The sequence below is a fragment of the Coccinella septempunctata genome, chromosome 8, assembly GCF_907165205.1.
Source record: "Coccinella septempunctata chromosome 8, icCocSept1.1, whole genome shotgun sequence".
Classification (NCBI taxonomy): domain Eukaryota; kingdom Metazoa; phylum Arthropoda; class Insecta; order Coleoptera; family Coccinellidae; genus Coccinella; species Coccinella septempunctata.
Window position 1 is genome coordinate 7944085 of NC_058196.1, and position 26922 is coordinate 7971006.

The window sequence follows — 26922 nt, forward strand, 5'->3', positions numbered from 1 at the left end:
GGATAAATCTTATTTACCTCGGGGTACCCCTGAGGGTATATTGCTTCTGAGACATCAGTTTCTCTCTTTGGAGGATCGTCGATTGCTCCACAGAGTGTAATGTTTTTGTTCAATGTTCTTCATAATTCCATACACTGTCCCACTATCTAGCAGAGGCTTAATTTTCGTATCCCTTAGTCTGCCTGGTCGTGGTCAAAGCTTTGTTCTACGGGCTCAGACTCGTACTGACCTTTTGAAGTTTTCACCTGTCAACCATAATATGATATCGTGTTATTCGTCGATTGAAGACCAATGTGATGTTTTGACTCCTTTGACCAAGTACTCCTTCAAAGAGTTGGTCATTCAGGTTCTTAGGATCAATCAGTTGTGATGGTTTATAGCTTTGTTCTAATGTGTTTTGTGTTGAAAATTCTGTTTTATCGCTTTTTTATTTTTTGTATAAATTTTTGTATCTCTCTTAATTTACGCATTATATTAATGTTGATTTGTTCACTGACTTTTAAATTGTCTTATAATTGAATATTCGTATTCGTTAGACAATAATAAATCATTATTATTATTAAAGCTGTCACGGAACTGAGCAGAAACAGCGAAAGACATGGTATGCAAGTGTCCAGAGCTGGCTGTCCTAAGGGAAACCAGTGCTGGATACTCACGAGGTAATGCAAAGGCCCCTAAGGATGTGTTGATTTTATCTACACCACTGACAATCTCCTTGGATTCTTGTAAATGAGTAGGGTAGAGAATACAAAAGATCTACATGGTCGAAGTTCCCGAAAGACTAACCGAGCCACATAACGACCCCTGTTCAAATAATAATAGTAATGAGGGCCTTCTTTTGACTTGATTCTCTCGAATATGCTACCTACGAAGAAGAGGTCCTATGGAGTGACCTGCCGGAACACCTGACCTGAACCCTCTGGACTTCTTGTGAGGCCATCTTAAGTCCAAGATTTTTGTGACTCGGCCGGAAATTAGGACGAACTACGCCAAAGAGTTGTAAATGAGTGTCTTCAAATAACCATGTTAGAGACGGTTTTCAGTCAAGATGGTATTATTGTATGGAAGTCATGGAGGAACAGGAAATGCTAGAACAACTTTCTTACCAGATTTCCAATATATCCAAGATTTGCCAGATCCCTAAACCTTTCAGCACCTACTAGAATGATACATCGTTTCAACCTGATTCCTGCCTGCTACCTACTCTGTTATCCTATGCTCTCCAAGGCAAGAAAATCTTCGTAGGTAAATTGAAAACATTCAAATATCCCACTGAAGATGTGAGACAACTGCACTCGATATATTCCTAGTAACCCAATGAACGGGAAATACTAAAACCTCACCAGATTTCCAATATATCCAGGATTTGCCAGTTGGTTTTGAATCTGAGATTGAGTAATTTAACATTGTTTTTTAGTCTTATATTCCGGAGTGTGTTTTTCACTGAAATAGATTTTTTGAATGTGTTCTTTTATTTCACAAAACCTATCACTATTTCAGTATCTTTGAAATGAGGGAAAATTTAAGATCAGAGTAACATTTTACTTGGTAAATTTCAAAACAGACAGTTAAAATCGGTATAAATGAAAGAAACAAAATGTTACTTTCCTTATCAGTCCTTCGTATCTGGAGTAAGTATATATCATAGTGTGAAGAGTATATGGAGAATTAGATAGAAGAAAGTCTGGATGATGTGATATTAGATATCAGGAAAAGAAGTCAAATTTCTGGGTCTTCTAAATATTCTTCATTGAAGTCATCCTAGCTTTTGTTCAGTCTCTGAACTTCTTCAGGGACTAAGAATAAATACATACAATATTTTAATTAATGGACATTGTCCCTGAAGAAGTCCAGAAACTAAACGAAAGCTAGAATGACTTCAATAAAGAATATTTAGAAATAATTTGACCTCTTTTCCTGATAAGTAATATCACAGAATATGGAAAATATTTACAATGTATTATCAAAGTTCTTTTTCGGTTTCATGAATGAAATAAACATATCGTAGATTCAACCTATAGTTTATATTTAATAAATTCAACACAATGAATTAACATACGATATGATTCTCATTGTTTTAATAGGCAATTGTGAAATATTTCTTCTTCGCAAAGCTTATTATATCAGCAGTTCACTGTTTTACCAAATAATTTCATGGCTATTCATTAATGCACCTGTCCATTTATTATCCACTTTCTGAAACCAGAGTTTGAGGAGAATCTCTTGTTTGTATAAAATAATATTTGCTTTTACTTAGTCTCTGGTAATCTATATTATATATTGGAGTCGGGAAAAACCCATGCAAATTTCAAAACAGACACTTCGAATCAGTGTGAATAAAACTTATCCATCAAGAAACAGAATGCTACATTCCCTATTAGTCCTTCGTATATAGAGTAAGTATACATCATAGTATGAGGAGAATATTTGGAATGTTTGATAATACATCTTATTCGCATTATGAATCAAACTAGTATAGCCAGGAGATCCACCTTGTAGGTAGATTCACCTTTACTGGCAGATTCGCCTTTCGTCCGTAGCTCGGGCCTACGGCCCTCGTAATACGCCTTTTGTTCGTAGCTCGGGCCTACGGCCCTCGCAATTCGCCTTTCGTCCATAGTTCGATTCCCCTTTTATAAATATCTAGGCCAAAAACGTTTTCTCAAAAGTCCGATCGATTTAAGGCACCTCGTTCTGTGATCGCTGCCAATTCCGTCAAAACTGACGTTAACCTTTAAATCACACTCTGACATCGATTGTCAAAGTGCACTAACACTTAATTTTCTCTGATAATCAATAGAAAATTATTTAATTTTGTGGAATGTCACTCGATTTTTAATAGACGTCAAAAATTTTCAAATTTCTCACGCTTTTTTAGGAAATTTCGTTCGGGCTCCGGGAAAAAGAACAGGCCTATTTTAATTTCGGGTCCTTCGAGCTTAGTTCGACACCCATACCGGCTCTCGAGCTACCGCGGATCCCTCAAGTTAATCAAATCAATTTGGTACCTTTTCGCGAAAATCGTGAATTTCGCGATTTTCTAACGCAATTTTCGGACACTTTTAGACGGGGTAAAAATACGATCTAGGCATTTTCGGAAAGCTCGATTCTTCCTCTAGCTATCCACGTACCGCTCTACCCGGCCACGCGCCTTCGGCGCTCGCCATTTCAAATTTCCCATACCCTCCACCGACACTTCAACGTGGCAAAAAATTTGATACGATTCAGTGATCAATTTTTATCAACGTTATAGTATTAACTAGTATAGCCAGGAGATCCACCTTGTAGGTAGATTCACCTTTACTGGCAGATTCGCCTTTCGTCCGTAGCTCGGGCCTACGGCCCTCGCGATACGCCATTCGTTCGTAGCTCGGGCCTTCGGCCCTCGCTAGATTCCCCTTTTATAAATATATAGGGCAAAAACGTTTTTTAAAAGCCCGATCGATTTAAGGCACCTCGTTCTGTGATCGCTGCCAAGCCGTCAAAACTGACGTTAACCTTTAAATCACACTCTGACATCGATTGTCAAAGTGCACTTTCACTTAATTTTCTCTGATAATCAATAGAAAATAATTTAATTTTGTGGAATGTCACTCGATTTTTAATAGACGTCAAAAATTTTCAAAATTCTTACGCTTTTTTAGGTAATATCGTTCGGGCTCCGGGAAAAAAAACAGGCCTATTTTAATTTCGGGTTCTTCGAGCTTAGTTCGACACCCATCCCGGCTCTCGAGCTACCGCGGATCTCTCAAGCTAATCAAATCAAATTGGTACCTTTTCGCGAAAATCGTGAATTTCGCGATTTTCTCACGTAATTTTCGGACACTTCTAGACGGGGTAAAAATACGATCTAGGCATTCTCGGAAAGCTCGATTCTTACTCTTGCGTTCCATTTACCGCTCTACCCGGCCACGCGCCTTCGGCGCTCGCCATTTCAAATTTCCCATACCCTCCACCGACACTTCAACGTGGCAAAAAATTTGATACGATTCAGTGATCATTTTTTATCAACGTTATAGTATTAACTAGTATAGCCAGGAGATCCACCTTGTAGGTAGATTCACCTTTACTGGCAGATTCGCCTTTCGTCCGTAGCTCGGGCCTTCGGCCCTCGCTCGATTCCCCTTTTATAAATATCTAGGCCAAAAACGTTTTTTAAAAGCCCGATCGATTTAAGGCACCTCGTTCTGTGATCGCTGCCAAGCCGTCAAAACTGACGTTAACCTTTAAATCACACTCTGACATCGATTGTCAAAGTGCACTTTCACTTAATTTTCTCTGATAATCAATAGAAAATAATTTAATTTTGTGGAATGTCACTCGATTTTTAAAAGACGTCAAAAATTTTCGAAATTCTTACGCTTTTTTAGGTAATATCGTTCGGGCTCCGGGAAAAAAAACAGGCCTATTTTAATTTCGGGTTCTTCGAGCTTAGTTCGACACCCATCCCGGCTCTCGAGCTACCGCGGATCTCTCAAGCTAATCAAATCAAATTGGTACCTTTTCGCGAAAATCGTGAATTTCGCGATTTTCTCACGCAATTTTCGGACACTTCTAGACGGGGTAAAAATACGATCTAGGCATTTTCGGAAAGCTCGATTCTTACTCTTGCGTTCCATTTACCGCTCTACCCGGCCACGCGCCTGCGGCGCTCGCCATTTCAAATTTCCCATACCCTCCACCGACACTTCAACTTGGCAAAAAATTTGATACGATTCAGTGATCATTTTTTATCAACGTTATAGTATTAACTAGTAAGCCCATAGATCTACCTTTATTGATAGATTTACCTTTTTTGGCAGATCAGTATAGCCAGGAGATCCACCTTGTAGGTAGATTCGCCTTCATGGACAGAATCGCCTTTTGTCCGTAGCTCGGGCCTTCCGCCCTCGCGATTCGTCTTCCGCCCGTAGCTCGGGCCTACGGCCCTCGCACTTAATGATACGCGAATACTTTACAATACTGAGTATCACACATAACTCACACCGTTCGATATATACAGGCATTGTCGCAAATTTCACGAAAGGAAACAAATAATCTCATACACTGCTCAAAAATTATATTCAGTTGGACAGAAGCCTTATAACGGAGATTCCATGCATTCAGTTCATCTTGAATTGAAACTCACAAAGTTCTTACTCTACGATGAAACAGAAAACTAACCTGAAATGAGAATAACTGGCCAAAAGTCTATAAAAGTAGAATTTTAACGCAAAAAACACACCCTGCCATTGTATTCCAATAATCATTATATCATTTCACTCGAATAAGTTATTCGAAAACATTTTTCCTTTTATCTGGAATGATTAAATACAATAATCCTCGTACAATAATCAAAAAGCTTAAAAATTGGCCAAAATCTGTTATATGGAATGGGAAAGAAGCCTAATTAAAAAAATTTCAAGCATCATAATATTTAATTCAGTTCATTTTGAACAAAAATCTACAAAATCCCTTCATCTACGATAAGAAAAAAAACTAACCTCAAATGACAAAAACTTGGCGAAAGTCTATATAAATATAGAATTTTTACGTAAAACCTTACTCATAGATTGTGTTTCAATAATCTTTTTATCATCCCAATAATCATTTTATTATTCCACTCGAATGAGTTAATTGAAAACATTTCTCCTATTATCTGGAATGAGCGAATAGAATAATCCTTGTACACCAATCAAAAAGCTTGAAAATTGGCCAGAATCTTTTATATGCAATTGAAAAGAAGCCTAATTATGAAGATTTCAAGTATTATAACATTTAATTCAGTTTATTTCGAACAAAAACCTACAGAGTCCTTCTCTCTACGATAAGAGAAAAATCTTACCTTGAATGAGAAAACTCGACAAATGTCTATAAACATAGAATTTTAACGCAAAAGCTCACTCATAGATTGTGTTTCAATAATCATTATATAATTCCAACAGAATAACTTATCTCAAAACGTATTTTGCCATAGATCTAGACTAAGAAAATCATCTCCATACACTACCCAATTGCTTGAACGTTGTCAGAAATCTGATGTACTCAGTTGAAAAGAAGAGAAATAGATCATCTACTTCACATGGAAACTCTCCTGAACGAATTGCTTTATGAACTTACTCTGAAAAAACTTTTTTTTTACCAAATAACACTGTCCGAGAGATGATATTATACATTTCTTGATCTGATAAATTTATATATGCCTGAAAATAAATTTCAATTATGAAATATAGAATCTCCTGGTCGATTTTCTGTGCAGACTCACCCCCAAGAACCGTTTGTTATCTAGAAATTCTTATGTTCATACACCAAGATTAAGGATGTTTCTTATTCTGTGAGTTTGCATGTAATTTAATCTGAAATCCATTATGTAAACTTGACAAATGAATCATATACTTCAAATACTAACTCTTCTGAAACAATTGCTTAGAAGCTTACCCCTGAAGAAGCTTTTTTTATTTAAAATGAGACTTTCCGAGAGATTATATTTGACATTTGTGAATTTCATACATTTCTTGATATGATGAATTTATATGTGCCTGAAAAATAAGTATTGTTAGTGACAAAATAAACTATCAGTTATTACATCTGATTTTTATACAGATTCACGTCCAAGAACTGTCTTTCATATCTGGAAATTCAATAATAACCTAACTTTCGGATTATGGGAAAAAATTCATCTGTGATGTGAGCTTCGAAGCACTGCTATGCTATTGTACGGGGAGAAATGTAGTAAATATATCCTTTAATTTGAATAATAATTAAACCTTAAAAATTTACATCAATTTTTTCACGGTCTGTCAACAATCAAATGAAACTGGCCTAAGGCTCCAACAACACTTCTACCCGAATGACAGGAAAACACGTTATACGAATTGAAAAATTATGGAAATTATAAAATTTTAAGTTAGTTTTGGCTGAAAAGTGACCTCGACTTTCCTAATATAAATTTATCTTGGCAATTTCAACGCTAAAAATCACGAAATGACTGAAAATATTCAGGGCCAAAACGAAGGTTCTGAACGGTGCTTAACCGAGGTGGTTTCGTTATATCGAAAATTGCAAACTTACCTGTACATATCGAGCCGAAATATGGGTACCTGGAGATGCTACAGGATATGGAGAATGATTCTCTAGCATTTATCTTCCCTATTTTGGCATTATTCATATAATAATCGACTCGAGTTTCCGAAAACTGCAAAAACCCCTTTCGAAACGTCGGACGTGATGGAAATTACCTCTATGCTCTTGGAAATTAATTTATCAAATTTTCGTAGACGTCAAAAATTTTCGAAATTCTTACGCTTTTTTAGGTAATATCGTTCGGGCTCCGGGAAAAAAAACAGGCCTATTTTAATTTCGGGTTCTTCGAGCTTAGTTCGACACCCATCCCGGCTCTCGAGCTACCGCGGATCTCTCAAGCTAATCAAATCATTTTGGTATCTTTTCGCGAAAATCGTGAATTTCGCGATTTTCTCACGCAATTTTCGGACACTTCTAGACGGGGTAAAAATACGATCTAGGCATTTTCGGAAAGCTCGATTCTTACTCTTGCGTTCCATGTACCGCTCTACCCGGCCACGCGCCTTCGGCGCTCACCATTTCAAATTTCCCACACCCTCACCCGACACTTCAACGTGGCAAAAAATTTGATACGATTCAGTGATCATTTTTTATCAACGTTATAGTATTAATTAATGAACATCTTGAAAATTCAACCTACAGTTTATATTTAATTATTTCAATACAATGACTTGACATATGGTATGATTCTCATTGCTGTATTTAGGCAATTTTGAAATATTTCTTATCCGCAAAGCTTATATCAGCAGTTCACTGTTTTTCCCAATAATTTTATTGATTTCATAGGTATCTGTTATTCCATCTGTCCTTTTATTATCCACTTTCTGAAACCATAGTTTGAGGAGAATCTCTTGAATGGCTGGTTCGTAAATTATACTCATTGTTTGTACTTAGTCTCTTGTAATCTATATCATTTATTCGAGTCAAGAGAAATCAGCATTAAATGTGATAGGTCTTAAAATTTTCTGATTGCCAACTGCCCTTTTCGCCTCAATCAGTAGAATTTATATGTTAAGATGACATTATAACTAATCGTCATCACATTCTCATTTAATTCGAAAATCTTGGTACATTTGAGAAGTGAGGTTCTCTTGCCCTACACTCCTCTCTTATAAACAAATACAGAATATTGCATTCAACATTACCTGAAAACAAAGGTTGCATTTGATTGAACTTAGTACAATGAGAAAATGATATTCATTTTATACAATTTATGGATACCTACTTTTATAATATATAGAAAATATATTCCGCTTGATCAGTGAATGTACCCTAGAGAACACTTTCAATGCATTTCATCATATTATCATTGGTCCTACTTGATTCGTCAAAATGATTATTCAAATTGATTTCATTTCTGAGGAAAGTCTAAAAATTTCCAGACTAAAGGTTATGTAAACAATCAACCGTTTTGGTTCTGCAGAATTAAATGTCTAAATGTGCATATTCTCTGTCAAATTTCATAAATGATAAGACAAAGATGAAAGAGAGCCAGTTCCGAGTGGTTCCGAATCGTTCCGACCAATCTGGCCAATCAGGAGAAAGTGGGCGTCATTTTCGGTCGAGTGACTCTTCGATGCAGAGAACTTTCTATTGAATAGACTTTCGATCGAAAGACTTTTCGGTAGACCGATACTTACTCGAATAGACCACTGAGATCTCAATTCCTATCAGAAATATCGAACTGAAATTCAACATATGCATCTCATTTCGAAAACTATGTGCAGTTTCAAGATTCGGTTCGAATTGATCCAACAGTTTTCATGGAATTGATATCAGACTTTGCCGAATTGACTACTGAAATCTCAATTCCTATCTGCACTATCGAACTGAAATTCAACATGTGCATCTCAATTCGAAAACTATATGCAGTTTCAAGATTTGGTTCGAATTGATCCAACAGTTTTCGAGGAATTGATATCACACTTTGCCGAATTGACCACTGATATCTCAATTCCTTTCGAACTATCGAACTGAAATTCAACATGTGCATCTCAATTCGAAAACTATGTGCAGTTTCAAGATTTGGTTCGAATCGATCCAATAGTTCCTTAGGAATTCAAATGATACTATGTTGAATCGTCCACTGAATTCTCGATTCCTATCTGCACTATCGAACTGAAATTCAACATGTGCATCTCAATTCGAAAACTATGTGCAGTTTCAAGATTTGTTTCGAATTAATACAACAGTTTTCGAGGAATTGATATCACACTTTGCCGAATTGACCACTGATATCTCAATTCCTATCTGAACTATCGAACTGAATTCAACATGTGCATCTCAATTCGAAAACTATGTGCACTTTCAAGATTTGGTTCGAATCGATCCAATAGTTCCTTAGGAATTGAAATGATATTTTGCCGAATCGACTACTGAAATCTTCATTCCTATCATAACTAGCGATCTGAAATTCAACATGTGCATCTCAATTCTAAAACTATGTGCAGTTTCAAGATTTGGGTCGAATTGGTTCAACAGTTTTTGAGGAATTGATATCACACTTTGCCGAATAGACCACTGAAATCTCAATTCCTATCAGAACTATCGAACTGAAATTCAACATATGCATCTCATTTCGAAAACTATGTGCAGCTTCAAGATTTGGTTCGAATTGATCCAACAGTTTTCAAGGAATTGATATCACACTTTGCCGAATTGACCACTGAAATCTCAATTCCTATCTGAACTATCGAACTGAAATTCAACATGTGCATCTCAATCCGAAAACTATGTGCAGTTTCAAGATTTGGTTCGAATTGATCCAATATTTCCTTAAGAATTGAAATGATATTTTGTCGAATCGACTTCTGAAATCTCCATTCCTATTAGAACTATCGATCTGAAATTCAACATATGCATCTCATTTCCGAAACTATATGCAGTTTCAAGATTCGGTTCGAATTGATCCAACAGTTTTCAAGGAATTGATATCACACTTTGCCGAATTGACAACTGAAATCTCAATTCCTATCAGAAATATCGAACTGAAATTCAACATATGCATCTCATTTCGAAAACTATGTGCAGTTTCAAGATTCGGTTCGAATTGATCCAACAGTTTTCAAGGAATTGATATCACACTTTGCCGAATCGACCACTGAAATCTCAATTCCTATCTGAACTATCGAACTGAAATTCAACATGTGCATCTCAATCCGAAAACTATGTGCAGTTTCGAGATTTGGTTCGAATTGATCCAATAGTTCCTTAGGAATTGAAATGATATTATGTCGAATCGACTTCTGAAATCTCCATTCCTATTAGAACTATCGATCTGAAATTCAACATGTGCATCTCATTTCGAAAACTATGTGCAGTTTCAAGATTTGGTTCGAATTGATCCAACAGTTTTCGAGGAATTGATATCACACTTTGCCGAATAGATCACTGAAATCTCAATTCCTATCTGCACTATCGAACTGAAATTCAACATGTGCATCTCAATTCGAAAACTACGTGCAGTTTCAAGATTTGGTTCGAATTGATCCAACAGTTTTCAAGGAATTGATATCACTCTTTTCCGAATTGACCACTGAAATCTTAATTCCTATCTGAACTATCGAACTGAAATTCAACATGTGCATCTCAATCCGAAAACTATGTGCAGTTTCAAGATTTGGTTCGAATTGATCCAATAGTTCCTTAAGAATTGAAATGATATTTTGTCCAATCGACTTCTGAAATCTCCATTCCTATTGGAACTATTGATCTGAAATTCAACATGTGCAGATCTCATTTCGAAAACTATGTGCAGTTTCAAGATTTGGTTCGAATTGATCCAACAGTTTTCGAGGAATTGATATCACACTTTGCCGAATAGACCACTGAAATCTCAATTCCTATCTGCACTATCGAACTGAAATTCAACATGTGCATCTCAATTCGAAAACTATGTGATATCAATTCATTGAAAAGTGTTGGATCAATTCGAACCGAATCTTGAAACTGCACGTAGTTTTCGAAATGAGATGCATATTTTGAATTTCAGTTCGATATTTCTGATAGGAATTGAGATTTCAGTGGTCTATTCAGCAAAGTGTGATATCAATTCCTCGAAAACTGTTGCATCAATTCGAAACAAATCTTGAAACTGCATATAGTCGATATTGGATCAATTCGAAATAAATCTTGAAACTGCACATAGTTTTCGGATTGAGATGCACATGTTGAATTTCAGTTCGATAGTTCAGATAGGAATTGAGATTTCAGTGGTCTATTCAGCAAAGTGTGATATCAATTCCTCGAAAACTGTTGGATCAATTCGAAACAAATCTTGAAACTGCATATAGTTTTCGAAATGAGATGCACATGTTGAATTTCAGATCGATAGTTCTGATAGGAATGAAGATTTCAGTAGTCGATTCGGCAAAATATTATTTTAATTCCTAAGGTACTATTGGATCGATTCGACCCAAATCTTGAAACTGCACATAGTTTTCGTATTGAGATGCACATGTTGAATTTCAGTTCGAAAGTTCAGATAGGAATTGAGATTTCAGTGGTCAATTCGGCAAAGTGTGATATCAATTCCTCGAAAACTGTTGGATCAATTCGAAGCGAATCTTGAAACTGCACATAGTTTTCGAAATGAGATGCACATGTTGAATTTCAGATCGATAGTTCTAATAGGAATGGAGATTTCAGAAGTCGATTCGACAAAATATCATTTCAATTCTTAAGGAACTATTGGATCAATTCGAACCAAATCTCGAAACTGCACATAGTTTTCGGATTGAGATGCACATGTTGAATTTCAGTTCGATAGTTCAGATAGGAATTGAGATTTCAGTGGTCAATTCGGCAAAGTGTGATATCAATTCCTTGAAAACTGTTGGATCAATTCGAACCAAATCTTGAAACTGCACTTAGTTTTCGAATTGAGATGCACATGTTGAATTTCAGTTCGATAGTTCAGATAGGAATTGAGATTTCAGTGGTCAATTCGGCAAAGTGTGATATCAATTAATAAAAACTGTTGGATCAATTCGAACCAAATCTTGAAACTGCACATAGTTTTCGGATTGAGATGCACATGTTGAATTTCAGTTCGATAGTTCAGATAGGAATTGAGATTTCAGTGGTCAATTCGGCAAAGTGTGATATCAATTCCTTGAAAACTGTTGGATCATTTCGAACCGAATCTTGAAACTGCACATAGTTTTCGAAATGAGATGCATATGTTGGATTTCAGTTCGATATTTCTGATAGGAATTGAGATTTCAGTGGTCAATTCGGCAAAGTGTGATATCAATTCCTTGAAAACAGTTGGATCAATTCGAACCGAATCTTGAAACTGCACATAGTTTTCGAAATGACATGCATATGTTGAATTTCAGTTCGATATTTCTGATAGGAATTGAGATTTCAGTGGTCTATTCGGCAAAGTGTGATATCAATTCCTCGAAAACTGTTGGATCAATTCGAAGCGAATCTTGAAACTGCACATAGTTTTCGAAATGAGATGCACATGTTGAATTTCAGATCGATAGTTCTAATAGGAATGGAGATTTCAGAAGTCGATTCGACAAAATATCATTTCAATTCTTAAGGAACTATTGGATCAATTCGAACCAAATCTCGAAACTGCACATAGTTTTCGGATTGAGATGCACATGTTGAATTTCAGTTCGATAGTTCAGATAGGAATTGAGATTTCAGTGGTCAATTCGGCAAAGTGTGATATCAATTCCTTGAAAACTGTTGGATCAATTCGAACCAAATCTTGAAACTGCACGAAGTTTTCGAATTGAGATGCACATGTTGAATTTCAGTTCGATAGTTCAGATAGGAATTGAGATTTCAGTGGTCAATTCGGCAAAGTGTGATATCAATTCCTAAAAACTGTTGGATCAATTCGAACCAAATCTTGAAACTGCACATAGTTTTCGGATTGAGATGCACATGTTGAATTTCAGTTCGATAGTTCAGATAGGAATTGAGATTTCAGTGGTCAATTCGGCAAAGTGTGATATCAATTCCTTGAAAACTGTTGGATCATTTCGAACCGAATCTTGAAACTGCACATAGTTTTCGAAATGAGATGCATATGTTGGATTTCAGTTCGATATTTCTGATAGGAATTGAGATTTCAGTGGTCAATTCGGCAAAGTGTGATATCAATTCCTTGAAAACTGTTGGATCAATTCGAACCGAATCTTGAAGCTGCACATAGTTTTCGAATTGAGATGCACATGTTGAATTTCAGATCGATAGTTCTGATAGGAATGAAGATTTCAGTAGTCGATTCGGCAAAATATTATTTCAATTCCTAAGGTACTATTGGATCGATTCGAACCAAATCTTGAAACTGCACATAGTTTTCGAATTGAGATGCACATGTTGAATTTCAAATCCAATAGTTCCTTAGGAATTGAAATGATATTTTGCCGAATCGACTACTGAAATCTTCATTCCTATCAGAACTATCGATCTGAAATTCAACATGTGCATCTCAATTCGAAAACTATGTGCAGTTTCAAGATTTGGATCGAATTGGTTCAACAGTTTTCGAGGAATTGATATCACACTTTGCCGAATAGACCACTGAAATCTCAATTCCTATCAGAACTATCGAACTGAAATTCAACATATGCATCTCATTTCGAAAACTATGTGCAGTTTCAAGATTTGTTTCGAATTGATCCAACAGTTTTCGAGGAATTGATATCACACTTTGCCGAATAGACCACTGAAATCTCAATTCCTATCTGCACTATCGAACTGAAATTCAACATGTGCATCTCAATTCGAAAACTATGTGCAGTTTCAAGATTCGGTTCGAATTGATCCAACAGTTTTCGAGGAATTGATATCACACTTTGCCGAATTGACCATTGAAATCTCAATTCCTATCTGAACTTTTGAACTGAAATTCAACATGTGCATCTCAATTCGAAAACTATGTGCAGTTTCAAGATTTGGTTCGAATCGATCCAATATTACCTTAGGAATTGAAATGATATTTTGCCGAATCGACTACTGAAATCTTCATTCCTATCAGAACTATCGATCTGAAGTTCAACATGTGCATCTCAATTCGAAAACTATGTGCAGTTTCAAAATTTGGGTCGAATTGGTTCAACAGTTTTTGAGGAATTGATATCACACTTTGCCGAATAGACCACTGAAATCTCAATTCCTATCTGCACTATCGAACTGAAATTCAACATGTGCATCTCAATTCGAAAACTATGTGCAGTTTCAAGATTTGGTTCGAATTGATCCAACAGTTTTCGAGGAATTGATATCACACTTTGCCGAATAGACCACTGAAATCTCAATTCCTATCTGCACTATCGAACTGAAATTCAACATGTGCATCTCAATTCGAAAACTATGTGCAGTTTCAAGATTCGGTTCGAATTGATCCAACAGTTTTCGAGGAATTGATATCACACTTTGCCGAATTGACCATTGAAATCTCAATTCCTATCTGAACTTTTGAACTGAAATTCAACATGTGCATCTCAATTCGAAAACTATGTGCAGTTTCAAGATTTGGTTCGAATCGATCCAATATTACCTTAGGAATTGAAATGATATTTTGCCGAATCGACTTCTGAAATCTCCATTCCTATTAGAACTATCGATCTGAAATTCAACATGTGCATCTCAATTCGAAAACTATGTGCAGTTTCAAGATTCGGTTCGAATTGATCCAACAGTTTTCGAGGAATTGATATCACACTTTGCCGAATTGACCACTGAAATCTCAATTCCTATCTGAACTATCGAACTAAAATTCAACATGTGCATCTCAATTCGAAAACTATGTGCAGTTTCAAAATTTGGTTCGAATCGATCCAATATTTCCTTAGGAATTGAAATGATATTTTGCCGAATCGAATACTGAAATCTTCATTCCTCTCTGCACTATCGAACTGAAATTCAACATGTGCATCTCAATTCGAAAACTATGTGCAGTTTCAAGATTTGGTTCGAATCGATCCAACAGTTTTCGAGGAATTGATATCACACTTTGCCGAATTGACCACTGAAATCTCAATTCCTATCTGAACTATCGAACTGAAATTCAACATGTGCATCTCAATTCGAAAACTATGTGCAGTTTCAAGATTTGGTTCGAATCGATCCAATAGTTCCTTAGGAATTGAAATGATATTTTCCGAATCGACTACTGAAATCTTCATTCCTATCAGAACTTTCGATCTGAAATTCAACATGTGCATCTCAATTCGAAAACTATGTGCAGTTTCAAGATTTGGGTCGAATTGGTTCAACAGTTTTTGAGGAATTGATATCACACTTTGCCGAATAGACCACTGAAATCTCAATTCCTATGAGCACTATGGAACTGAAATTCAACATGTGCATCTCAATTCGAAAACTATGTGCAGTTTCAAGATTTCGTTCGAATTGATCCAACAGTTTTCGAGGAATTGATATCACACTTTGCCGAATTGACCACTGAAATCTCAATTCCTATCTGAACTATCGAACTGAAATTCAACATGTGCATCTCAATTCGAAAACTATGTGCAGTTTCAAGATTTGGTTCGAATCGATCCAATAGTTCCTTAAGAATTGAAATGATATTTTGTCGAATCGACTTCTGAAATCTCCATTCCTATTAGAACTATCGATCTGAAATTCAACATGTGCATCTCAATTCGAAAACTATGTGCAGTTTCAAGATTTGGGTCGAATTGGTTCAACAGTTTTTGAGGAATTGATATCACACTTTGCCGAATAGACCACTGAAATCTCAATTCCTATCAGAACTATCGAACTGAAATTCAACATATGCATCTCATTTCGAAAACTATGTGCAGTTTCAAGATTTGGTTCGAATTGATCAAACAGTTTTCAAGGAATTGATATCACACTTTGCCGAATTGACCACTAAAATCTCAATTCCTATCTGAACTATCGAACTGAAATTCAACATGTGCATCTCAATCCGAAAACTATGTGCAGTTTCAAGATTTGGTTCGAATTGATCCAATAGTTCCTTAGGAATTGAAATGATATTTTGTCGAATCGACTTCTGAAATCTCCATTCCTATTAGAACTATCGATCTGAAATTCAACATGTGCATCTCAATTCGAAAACTATGTGCAGTTTCAAGATTTGGTTCGAATCGATCCAATAGTTCCTTAGGAATTGAAATGATATTTTGCCGAATCGACTACTGAAATCTTCATTCCTATCAGAACTATCGATCTGAAATTCAACATGTCATCTCAATTCGAAAACTATGTGCAGTTTCAAGATTTGGGTCGAATTGGTTCAACAGTTTTTGCGGAATTGATATCAAACTTTGCCGAATAGACCACTGAAATCTCAATTCCTATCTAAACTATCGAACTGAAATTCAACATGTTCATCTCAATTCGAAAACTGTGTACAGTTTCGAGGTTTGGGTCGTATTGATCCAATAGTTCCTTGGGAATTGAAATGATATTTTGCCGAATCGACTATTGAAATCTTCATTCCTATAAGAACAATCGATCTGAAATTCAACATGTGCATCTCAATTCGAAAACTACGTGCAGTTTCAAGATTTGGTTCGAATTGATCCAACAGTTTTCGAGGAATTGATATCACACTTTGCCGAATTGACCACTGAAATCTCAATTCCTATCTAAACTATCGAACTGAAATTCAACATGTTCATCTCAATTCGAAAACTGTGTACAGTTTCGAGGTTTGGGTCGTATTGATCCAATAGTTCCTTGGGAATTGAAATGATATTTTGCCGAATCGACTATTGAAATCTTCATTCCTATCAGAACTATCGATCTGAAATTCAACATGTGCATCTCAATTCGAAAACTATGTGCAGTTTCAAGATTTGGTTCGAATTGATCCAACAGTTTTCGAGGAATTGATATCACACTTTGCCGAATTGACCATCTCAATTCCTATCTAAACTATCGAACTGAAATTCAACATGTTCATCTCAATTCGAAAACTGTGTACAGTTTCGAGGTTTGGGTCGTATTGATCCAATAGTTCCTTGGGAATTGAAATGATATTTTGCCGAATCGACTATTGAAATCTTCATTCCTATCAGAACTATCGATCTGAAATTCAACATGTGCATCTCAATTCGAAAACTATGTGCAGTTTCAAGATTTGTGTCGAATTGGTTCAACAGTTTTTGAGGAACTGATATCACACTTTGCCGAATAGACCACGGAAATCTCAATTCCTATCTGCACTATCGAACTGAAATTCAACATGTGCATCTCAATTCGAAAACTATGTTCAATTTCAAGATTTGGTTCGATTGATCCAACAGTTTTCGAGGAATTGATATCACACTTTGCCGAATTGACCACTGAAATCTCAATTCCTATCTGAACTATCGAACTGAAATTCAACATGTGCATCTCAATTCGAAAACTATGTGCAGTTTCAAGATTTGGTTCGAATCGATCCAATAGTACCTTAGGAATTGAAATGATATTTTGCCGAATAGACCACTGAAATCTCAATTCCTATCTGCACTATCGAACTGAAATTCAACATGTGCATCTCAATTCAAAACTACGTGCAGTTTCAAGATTTGGTTCGAATTGATCCAACAGTTTTCGAGGAATTGATATCACAGTTTGCCGAATTGACAACTGAAATCTAAATTCCTATCTGAACTATCAAACTGAATTCAACATGTGCATCTCAATTCGAAAACTATGTGCAGTTTCAAGATTTTGTTCGAATCGATCCAATAGTTCCTTAGGAATTGAAATGATATTTTGCCGAATCGACTACTGAAATCTTCATTCCTATCAGTTCTATCGATCTGAAATTCAACATGTGCATCTCAATTCGAAAACTATATGCAGTTTCAAGATTTGGGTCGAATTGGTTCAACAGTTTTTGAGGAACTGATATCACACTTTGCCGAATAGACCACGGAAATCTCAATTCCTATCTGCACTATCGAACTGAAATTCAACATGTGCATCTCAATTCGAAAACTATGTTCAATTTCAAGATTTGGTTCGATTGATCCAACAGTTTTCGAGGAATTGATATCACACTTTGCCGAATTGACCACTGAAATCTCAATTCCTATCTGAACTATCGAACTGAAATTCAACATGTGCATCTCAATTCGAAAACTATGTGCAGTTTCAAGAATTGGTTCGAATCGATCCAATAGTACCTTAGGAATTGAAATGATATTTTGCCGAATCGACTACTGAAATCTTCATTCCTATCAGAACTATCGAACTGAAATTCAATATGTGCATCTCAATCCGAAAACAATGTAAAGTTTCAAGATTTGGTTCGAATTGATCCAACAGTTTTCGAGGAATTGATATGACACTTTGCCGAATTGACCACTGAAATCACAATTCCTATCTGAACTATCGAACTAAAATTCAACATGTGCATCTCAAATCAAAAACTGTGTACAGTTTCGGGATTTGGGTCGAATTGATTCAATAGTTCCTTAGGAATTGAAATGATATTTTGTCGATTCGACCACTGAAATCTCAATTCCTATCTGAACTATCGAACTGAAATTCAACATGTGCATCTCAATTCGAAAACTGTGTAAAATTTCAAGGTTGGAATTGATCCAACAGTTTTCGAGGAATTGATATCACACTTTGCCGAATTGACCACTGAAATCTCAATTCCTATCTGAACTATCGAACTGAAATTCAACATGTGCATCTCAATTCGAAAACTGTGTACAGTTTCGAGGTTTGGGTCGTATTGATCCAATAGTTCCTTAGGAATTCAAAAGATACTATATTGAATCGTCCACTGAAATCTCGATTCCTATCAGAACTATCGAACTTAAATTCAACATGTGCATCTCAATTCGAAAACTATGTGCAGTTTCAAGATTTGGTTCGAATTGATTCAACAGTTTTTAGGAATTGATATCATACTTTGCCGAATCAAAACTCCATTCCTATCAGATCTATCGAACTGAAATTCAACATGTGCATCTCAATTCGAAAACTATGTGCAGTTTCAAGATTTGGATCGAATTGTTCCAACAGTTTTTGAGGAATTGATATCACACTTTGCCGAATAGACCACTGAAATCTCAATTCCTATCAGAACTATCGAACTGAAATTCAACATATGCATCTCATTTCGACAACTATGTGCAGTTTCAAGATTTGATTCGAATTGATCCAACAGTTTTCGAGGAATTTATATCACATTTTGCCGAATTGACCATTGAATTCTCAATTCCTATCTGAACTATCGAACTGAAATTCAACATGTGCATCTCAATTCGAAAACTATGTGCAGTTTCTAGATTTGGTTCGAATCGATCCAATAGTTCCTTAGGAATTGAAATGATATTTTGCCGAATCGACTACAAAAATCTTCATTCCTATCAGAACTATCGAACTGAAATTCAACATGTGCAACTCAATCCGAAAACAAGGTGAAGTTTCAAGATTTGGTTCGAATTGATCCAACAGTTTTCGAGGAACTGATATGACACTTTGCCGAATTGACCACTGAAATCTCAATTCCTTTCTGAACTTACGAACTGAAATTCAACATGTGCATCTCAATCCGAAAACTATGTGCAGTTTCAAGATTTGGTTCGAATCGATCCAATAGTTCCTTAGGAATTGAAATGATATTTTGCCGAATCGACTACTGAAATCTTCATTCCTATCAGAACTATCGATCTGAAATTCAACATGTGCATCTCAATTCAAAAACTATATGCAGTTTCAAGATTTGGGTCGAATTGGTTCAACAGTTTTTGAGGAATTGATATCACACTTTGCCGAATAGACCACTGAAATCTCAATTCCTATCTGCACTATCGAACTGAAATTCAACATGTGCATCTCAATTCGAAAACTATGTGCAGTTTCAAGATTTGGTTCGAATTGATCCAACAGTTTTCGAGGAATTTATATCACATTTTGCCGAATTGACCACTGAAATCTCAATTCCTTTCTGAACTTACGAACTGAAATTCAACATGTGCATCTCAATTCGAAAACTATGTGCAGTTTCTAGATTTGGTTCGAATCGATCCAATAGTTCCTTAGGAATTGAAATGATATTTTGCCGAATCGACTACAAAAATCTTCATTCCTATCAGAACTATCGAACTGAAATTCAACATGTGCAACTCAATCCGAAAACAAGGTGAAGTTTCAAGATTTGGTTCGAAGTGATCCAACAGTTTTCGAGGAACTGATATGACACTTTGCCGAATTGACCACTGAAATCACAATTCCTATCTGAACTATCGAACTAAAATTCAACATGTGCATCTCAAATCAAAAACTGTGTACAGTTTCGGGATTTGGGTCGAATTGATCCAATAGTTCCTTAGGAATTGAAATGATATAATGTCGAATCGACTTCTGAAATCTCCATTCCCATTAGAACTATCGATCTGAAATTCAACATGTGCATCTCAATTCGAAAACTATGTGCAGTTTCAAGATTTGGGTCGAATCGGTTCAACAGTTTTTGAGGAATTGATATCACACTTTGCCGAATAGACCACTGAAATCTCAATTCCTATCTGCACTATCGAACTGAAATTCAACATGTGCATCTCAATTCGAAAACTATGTGCAGTTTCAAGATTTGGTTCGAATTGATCCAACAGTTTTCGAGGAATTGATATCACACTTTGCCGAATCGACTACTGAAATCTCCATTCCTATTAGAACTATCGATTAGAAATTCAACATGTGCATCTCATTTCGAAAACTATGTGCAGTTTCAAGATTTGGTTCGAATCGATCCAACAGTTTTCGAGGAATTGATATCACACTTTGCCGAATTGACCACTGAAATCTCAATTCCTATCTGAACTATCGAACTGAAATTCAACATGTGCATCTCAATTCGAAAACTATGTGCAGTTTCAAGATTTGGTTCGAATCGATCCAATAGTTCCTTAGGAACTGAAATGATATTTTCCGAATCGACTACTGAAATCTTCATTCCTATCAGAACTATCGATCTGAAATTCAACATGTGCATCTCAATTCGAAAACTATGTGCAGTTTCAAGATTTGGGTCGAATTGGTTCAACAGTTTTTGAGGAATTGATATCACACTTTGCCGAATAGACCACTGAAATCTCAATTCCTATGTGCACTATCGAACTGAAATTCAACATGTGCATCTCAATTCGAAAACTATGTGCAGTTTCAAGATTTCGTTCGAATTGATCCAACAGTTTTCGAGGAATTGATATCACACTTTGCCGAATTGACCACTGAAATCTCAATTCCTATCTGAACTATCGAACTGAAATTCAACATGTGCATCTCAATTCGAAAACTATGTGCAGTTTCAAAATTTGGTTCGAATTGATCCAACAGTTTTCGAGGAATTTATATCACATTTTGCCGAATTGACCATTGAATTCTCAATTCCTCCAATCCACAATACGTTAGACGGTAGCGAACATAATTCAATGTAAGAGAATTTATATAATGTTTCATCTGAATCTAAACGACTTATATTTCAGCTGAATATTTCCAAAATCAGAAAGATTGTGAATGAAGAGGATGACAAAGAATTTCCTTCTATTGGGAGACCCAAAAAAGTGGTGGCATTCGAGAATTTTATGTTTGAGTGAATTAATGCGAAAAGTTTACTACAGGATTTTCGATAAATAACATCGGAGAATGAGTTCCCTAAAATGGATTTTTCATTTGACTTGTCCTATACAATGTGAATGTCTTATGGTACTAATAAATACCTATAATTATTATTATTACATCAATGTATTAAGATGAATAGCCACAAATACGCGCAAGTTACCCTGTTACTTGTTTATTCATGTGAAATTTTTGTTCAAAGGTGAAGTTCATCTAAACTTGAAACTTCCTTCAATTTCTTTTACCTATATTGATGCAAGATGATTTTTGTTGAAGAATTTAACATTCTTGTAATTATCTGTTAATTCCTTCGGGAGATACCCATTCCCAACTACTGCATCATATGCATTTCATCTTCGAGTTAATATTTTTGAAATCTACAAATGATGTAAGCCAAAGAAGATAACGAACATCAACTCTCCTCAAGCTAGTGCATATTATGATATTATATTGATCTCTTGTATATTCCATGTGAATAACTAGATTTGGTATGCCTTCAATCAGTTTGCATAAACTTCAATTTTGTTCGTCACATATAATATTTTCCGAAGAAATTCGACATTGTGATGAAATACGTAAAAGCAGAAACTTTTACGTAGAACGGGCAACATAGCGTTGATTTAAAACCCAAAAATGTTTTGACAAGCTTCATAACCCCACATTTTCGTACAATACAGAGTGAAATGTGTCAAATTTCCATGGCCAACCGACTGCTAAAATAAAAGTGAATGAAGTATATGTGCAGTTTCAAAATTTGGTTCAAATTGATCCAACAGTTTTCAAGGAATTGATATCACACTTTGCCAAATTGACAACTGAAATCTCAATTCCTATCTGAACTATCGAACTGAAATTCAACATGTGCATCTCAATTCGAAAACTGTGTAAAATTTCAAGAACCACCAAGAACCTCCTCACGGCCGCAACTCTAGACTACTCGTGGGATCTTATATACAGGTATTCTTCTCTCAATAAATTGTTAAGAATCACCTCTCTCTGTTTAAGAGTCCTCGCCCGACTCAGACACTCCTCAACTCTGAACTTCACAACTCCGCTCACCTCAACTGACTTGGAAAAATCAAGGATCTATTGGATCAATTCTACTCAAGAAGTGTATTTTCCTCAAGAACTCAAGGCTCTTCAAAATGGTACTGCTCTGTCATCCTCACATGTGTTCAGTAGACTCACGGCGTTCATCGATCAAGAAGGTGTCATTCGTGTAGGAGGACGAATCACCAACGCTCTCTTAGACCCAGATAGCAAGCATCCTGCAATAATTCCTCGAGCTTCTCAATTGACTTCTCTGATTATAGATTCTGCTCACAAACGAACTCTCCATGGAGGTACACAACTCACACTGTCCACCATCCGACAACAATATTGGATCATTGGAGGAAGAGCCCCAGTGAAATCCCACATCCTGAAGTGTGTTACATGTGCACGGCATCGAGGTATAAGAGCTCAACAACTCATGGGCCAGTTACCAGAACCACGCGTTAGACCATCTCGCCCCTTTCTCCACACTGGTGTAGACTACGCCGGACCTCTCACTCTCAAAGCCTGGAAAGGAAGAGGAGCAAAGACACACAAAGGCTGGGTTTGTGTGTTTGTCTGCTTCGCCACCTCAGCAGTCCACCTCGAAGCCGTAAGTGATTACACTACCGAATCATTTATTGCTGCGTTCCGTAGGTTTACCGCTCGACGAGGCATCTGTGAAACCTTATACTCAGACTGCGGAACCAACTTCATGGGAGCCGATGCCACTCTCAAGACCATGTTCTCAAAGGCCTCCTCACAAAACCAGGTCATCGCCGAACTCCTCTTGAAAGAAGGTACTAACTGGTGCTTCAACCCACCGGCAGCTCCTCACATGGGAGGAAAATGGGAAGCAGCAGTGAAATCTTTCAAATACCACCTCGCCCGGGCTACCAAGGATCAGCCATTCACCATGGAAGAGCTGATCACACTCCTCACACAGATCGAAGCCATCCTCAATTCTAGACCTCTCGAACCGCTCAGCGATGATCCTGAAGACTGCTCCGCTCTCACACCAGGCCACTTCTTAATAGGTACAGCTCTGAACACCGTACCTGAGCCATCTCTCGAAGACCTCTCGACTTCTCGACTGTCAAGATGGCAGTTAATTCAGCAACGCACCCAGCAGTTCTGGTCCAAATGGTCAACTCAATTTCTACAACGTCAACTGTCCATCTCAAAGTGGCACCATCCAGCCCATGACATAAAGGTTGGGTCACTAGTACTCCCCACCGATGAAAGATTACCTCCATGCAAGTGGCCATTAGGGCGAGTAATGGCTGTGCACCCAGGGACAGACGGCCTTGTTCGCGTCGTCACTCTCAAGACCTCCACGTCCACTCTAACCAGACCGATCTCAAAGTTGGCAATTCTGCCAGTGTCCACTCCAGACGAAGCAAGAAAGAATTTCAACCCCTCAAGTCTTCTCGATAACTAACGCTGTTAGTTATGGCGGGCGGAATGTTAAAAATTCAGCCCCTTCTCAACGACGCCACTGGCAGTTCTCAAGGATGTTCCACTCGACAGCATCGACGGCGCAGCCCCCTCTACAAGATGTCAGATGTCCAGTTTCCGCTGAAGCCATTTTTAATTCATTCTCTTTGTTAGCTCTGTAGTAGTAACGCCTCTTAGCTTTCATAGTGCTTTTCTAACCTCTCATTTTCACGCTCACCTCTTCTAGTTATTAATTTTCAAGTCATCTCGCATCAATCCTGGTGCTAAATTGTTCATCTCTTAAGGTAAAGTACTCTCAGACTGCTCAACATCATACATTACACCATTTTCATGATAATTTCGTTATACTGAAATTAGTCCACGTGCAAGAGATTCGGAATCTAGAAATAGATTCCGAATCCTTGCGAGCACTGCTCAATTGAAATGTCTTCTCAACTCAAATCGAACTATTGTCTTCTCAAAACTATATATTTTATCATATTTCATAATTTATATAGATTTTCAGACTTCTCTAGATCATCTCACATGAAAATGGGTATGTAGCACCAGGATTGAAACTTCTCAAGTTCATCTCTATAAAATTGATATCTGATTCATTTGTCTTCTCGTAATACTCATTATTATTAGAGTCAGTTTTATCATTTTTATAACACCTCGTATGATCACCTCTTATACATATGACTAATTCATGGTGTTGAGTTTCAGATGAATGAATCCTCATATTCTCCAGGGTGGACCCTGGACGTAGCTGTTTTCCTCAGAAAAGGATGTGAACACCTCAACGTTAGTTAAACGATCAATGACATTGCTCGATACACCTCGACCTAGGCTCCACCCTGGAAAGTCTGCTCGAACACTCATGTCTACTCACTTGGTATGGTCTACTCTTTATAATATGTACTCTCATTGTTTCTCTTCTATATTCATTCATCGGACTCAACATGCATGTTAGTTTTCTCAGCCTTCAGCACATCTCAAAATCTACGATTAGAGATTTATTCAACTCAGTACTCTCATGACTTCTCTTAATTTATCAATTGTTTCTTCTATTTTTCTGATGAACGTTCTAATCGTGCTTACTTGTAAGCAGTTCGTCTCTGTAAATGCTGAATTCATTGATAAATTTTTGCACTCTTCAAGATCATCTCAATGTATATGAATTATAGTATGTTCTTCTCATATTAATTATGATTGTCCTTTTCATTTAATTAATTATTATCGAACTTCTCATTTAATTAGAATTTATTGCCCTTTTCATATTATTTTTAATATTCTAGTGCTTCTCAAATTCATTAATTCTGTGCTTCTCATTTAACTTGTGCTACTCTTGTTCTGCTCATACTTACATTAACATTATTGATCAACTCAAATTTAATGTATCGATTTCTCGTTGATGATCAGACTTAGACATTGCAGTTTCACCTCGGGCCTATTTCTCTGTACTCTCGCGTCTTCTCTTTAAAATTCAATATTCTAACCTTCGCGTTTTCTGATAGAAAAAGGAGGCTCTCGCAATCAATTTTCAATTGATTGCCCTATCACTGTGTAACCGTTGTGTTGATATTGAATTTATTGAACTCCTCAACGTCTAAGTCTGACATCAAGTGACTTCTCATTTGAACTGCTCTGGACCATCTCTTGTTTTTAATTGAATATTGTCTCTCTGAGTTTATAGATGTTGTTAATATTAGTTCCTTTTTACTGTATTAGCTTCATGCAGGTGACATATTCATTTTATGGTTGTGAATGATTCTTAATAAATGTTTTTATACCATCTCCAACTCAATTATCTTTTAATACAGTCCACTACTCTTTAATTAAAAATCATAACACCCTCGATTTTTTAACAATCTCATTTCGAAAACTATGTGCAGTTTCAAGATTCGGTTCGAAATGATCCAACAGTTTTCAAGGAATTGATATCACACTTTGCCGAATTGACCACTGAAATCTCAATTCCTATCTGAACTATCGAACTGAAATTCAACATGTGCCGAAAACTATGTGCAGTTTCAAGATTTGGTTCGAATTGATCCAACAGTTTTTAGGAATTGATATCACACTTTGCCGAATTGACCACTGAAATCTCAATTCCTATCTGAACTATCGAACTGAAATTCAACATGTGCATCTCAATTCGAAAACTACGTGCAGTTTCAAGATTTGGTTCGAATTGATCCAACAGTTTTCAAGGAATTGATATCACACTTTGCCGAATTGACCACTGAAATCTCAATTCCTATCTGAACTATCGAACTGAAATTCAACATGTGCATCTCAATCCGAAAACTATGTGCAGTTTCGAGATTTGGTTCGAATTGATCCAATAGTTCCTTAAGAATTGAAATGATATTTTGTCGAATCGACTTCTGAAATCTCCATTCCTATTAGAACTATCGATCTGAAATTCAACATGTGCATCTCATTTCGAAAACTATGTGCAGTTTCAAGATTCGCTTAGAATTGATCCAACAGTTTTCGAGGAATTGATATCACACTTTGCCGAATAGACCACTGAAATCTCAATTCCTATCAGAAATATCGAACTGAAATTCAACATATGCATGTCATTTCGAAAACTATGTGCAGTTTCAAGATTCGGTTCGAATTGATCCAACAGTTTTCAAGGAATTGATATCACACTTTGCCGAATTGACCACTGAAATCTCAATTCCTATCAGAAATATCGAACTGAAATCCAACATATGCATCTCATTTCGAAAACTATGTGCAGTTTCAAAATTCGGTTCGAAATGATCCAACAGTTTTCAAGGAATT

The 26922-nt window shown here is 36.5% G+C and overlaps 1 protein-coding gene and 2 long non-coding RNA genes across 3 annotated transcripts; 1 reads left to right on the plus strand and 2 right to left on the minus strand.

Annotated features, from left to right (window-relative positions):
• Positions 1-5746: 5746 nt before the first annotated feature.
• LOC123318317 lies at positions 5747-7339 on the minus strand. Its single transcript, XR_006538281.1, has 3 exons — positions 6418-7339; positions 6245-6335; positions 5747-6182 (listed from the first exon to the last, which is right to left on the minus strand). It is a non-coding gene; the product is annotated as an uncharacterized LOC123318317 (long non-coding RNA).
• A 353-nt stretch (positions 7340-7692) lies between these two features.
• Positions 7693-8681, minus strand: LOC123318319. Its single transcript, XR_006538283.1, has 2 exons — positions 8288-8681; positions 7693-8207 (listed from the first exon to the last, which is right to left on the minus strand). It is a non-coding gene; the product is annotated as an uncharacterized LOC123318319 (long non-coding RNA).
• A 14444-nt stretch (positions 8682-23125) lies between these two features.
• LOC123318268 lies at positions 23126-24127 on the plus strand. Its single transcript, XM_044904885.1, has one exon. It carries the CDS (start codon positions 23126-23128, stop codon positions 24125-24127), a length of 1002 nt encoding a protein of 333 aa, XP_044760820.1.
• The last annotated feature ends 2795 nt before the right edge of the window (positions 24128-26922 follow it).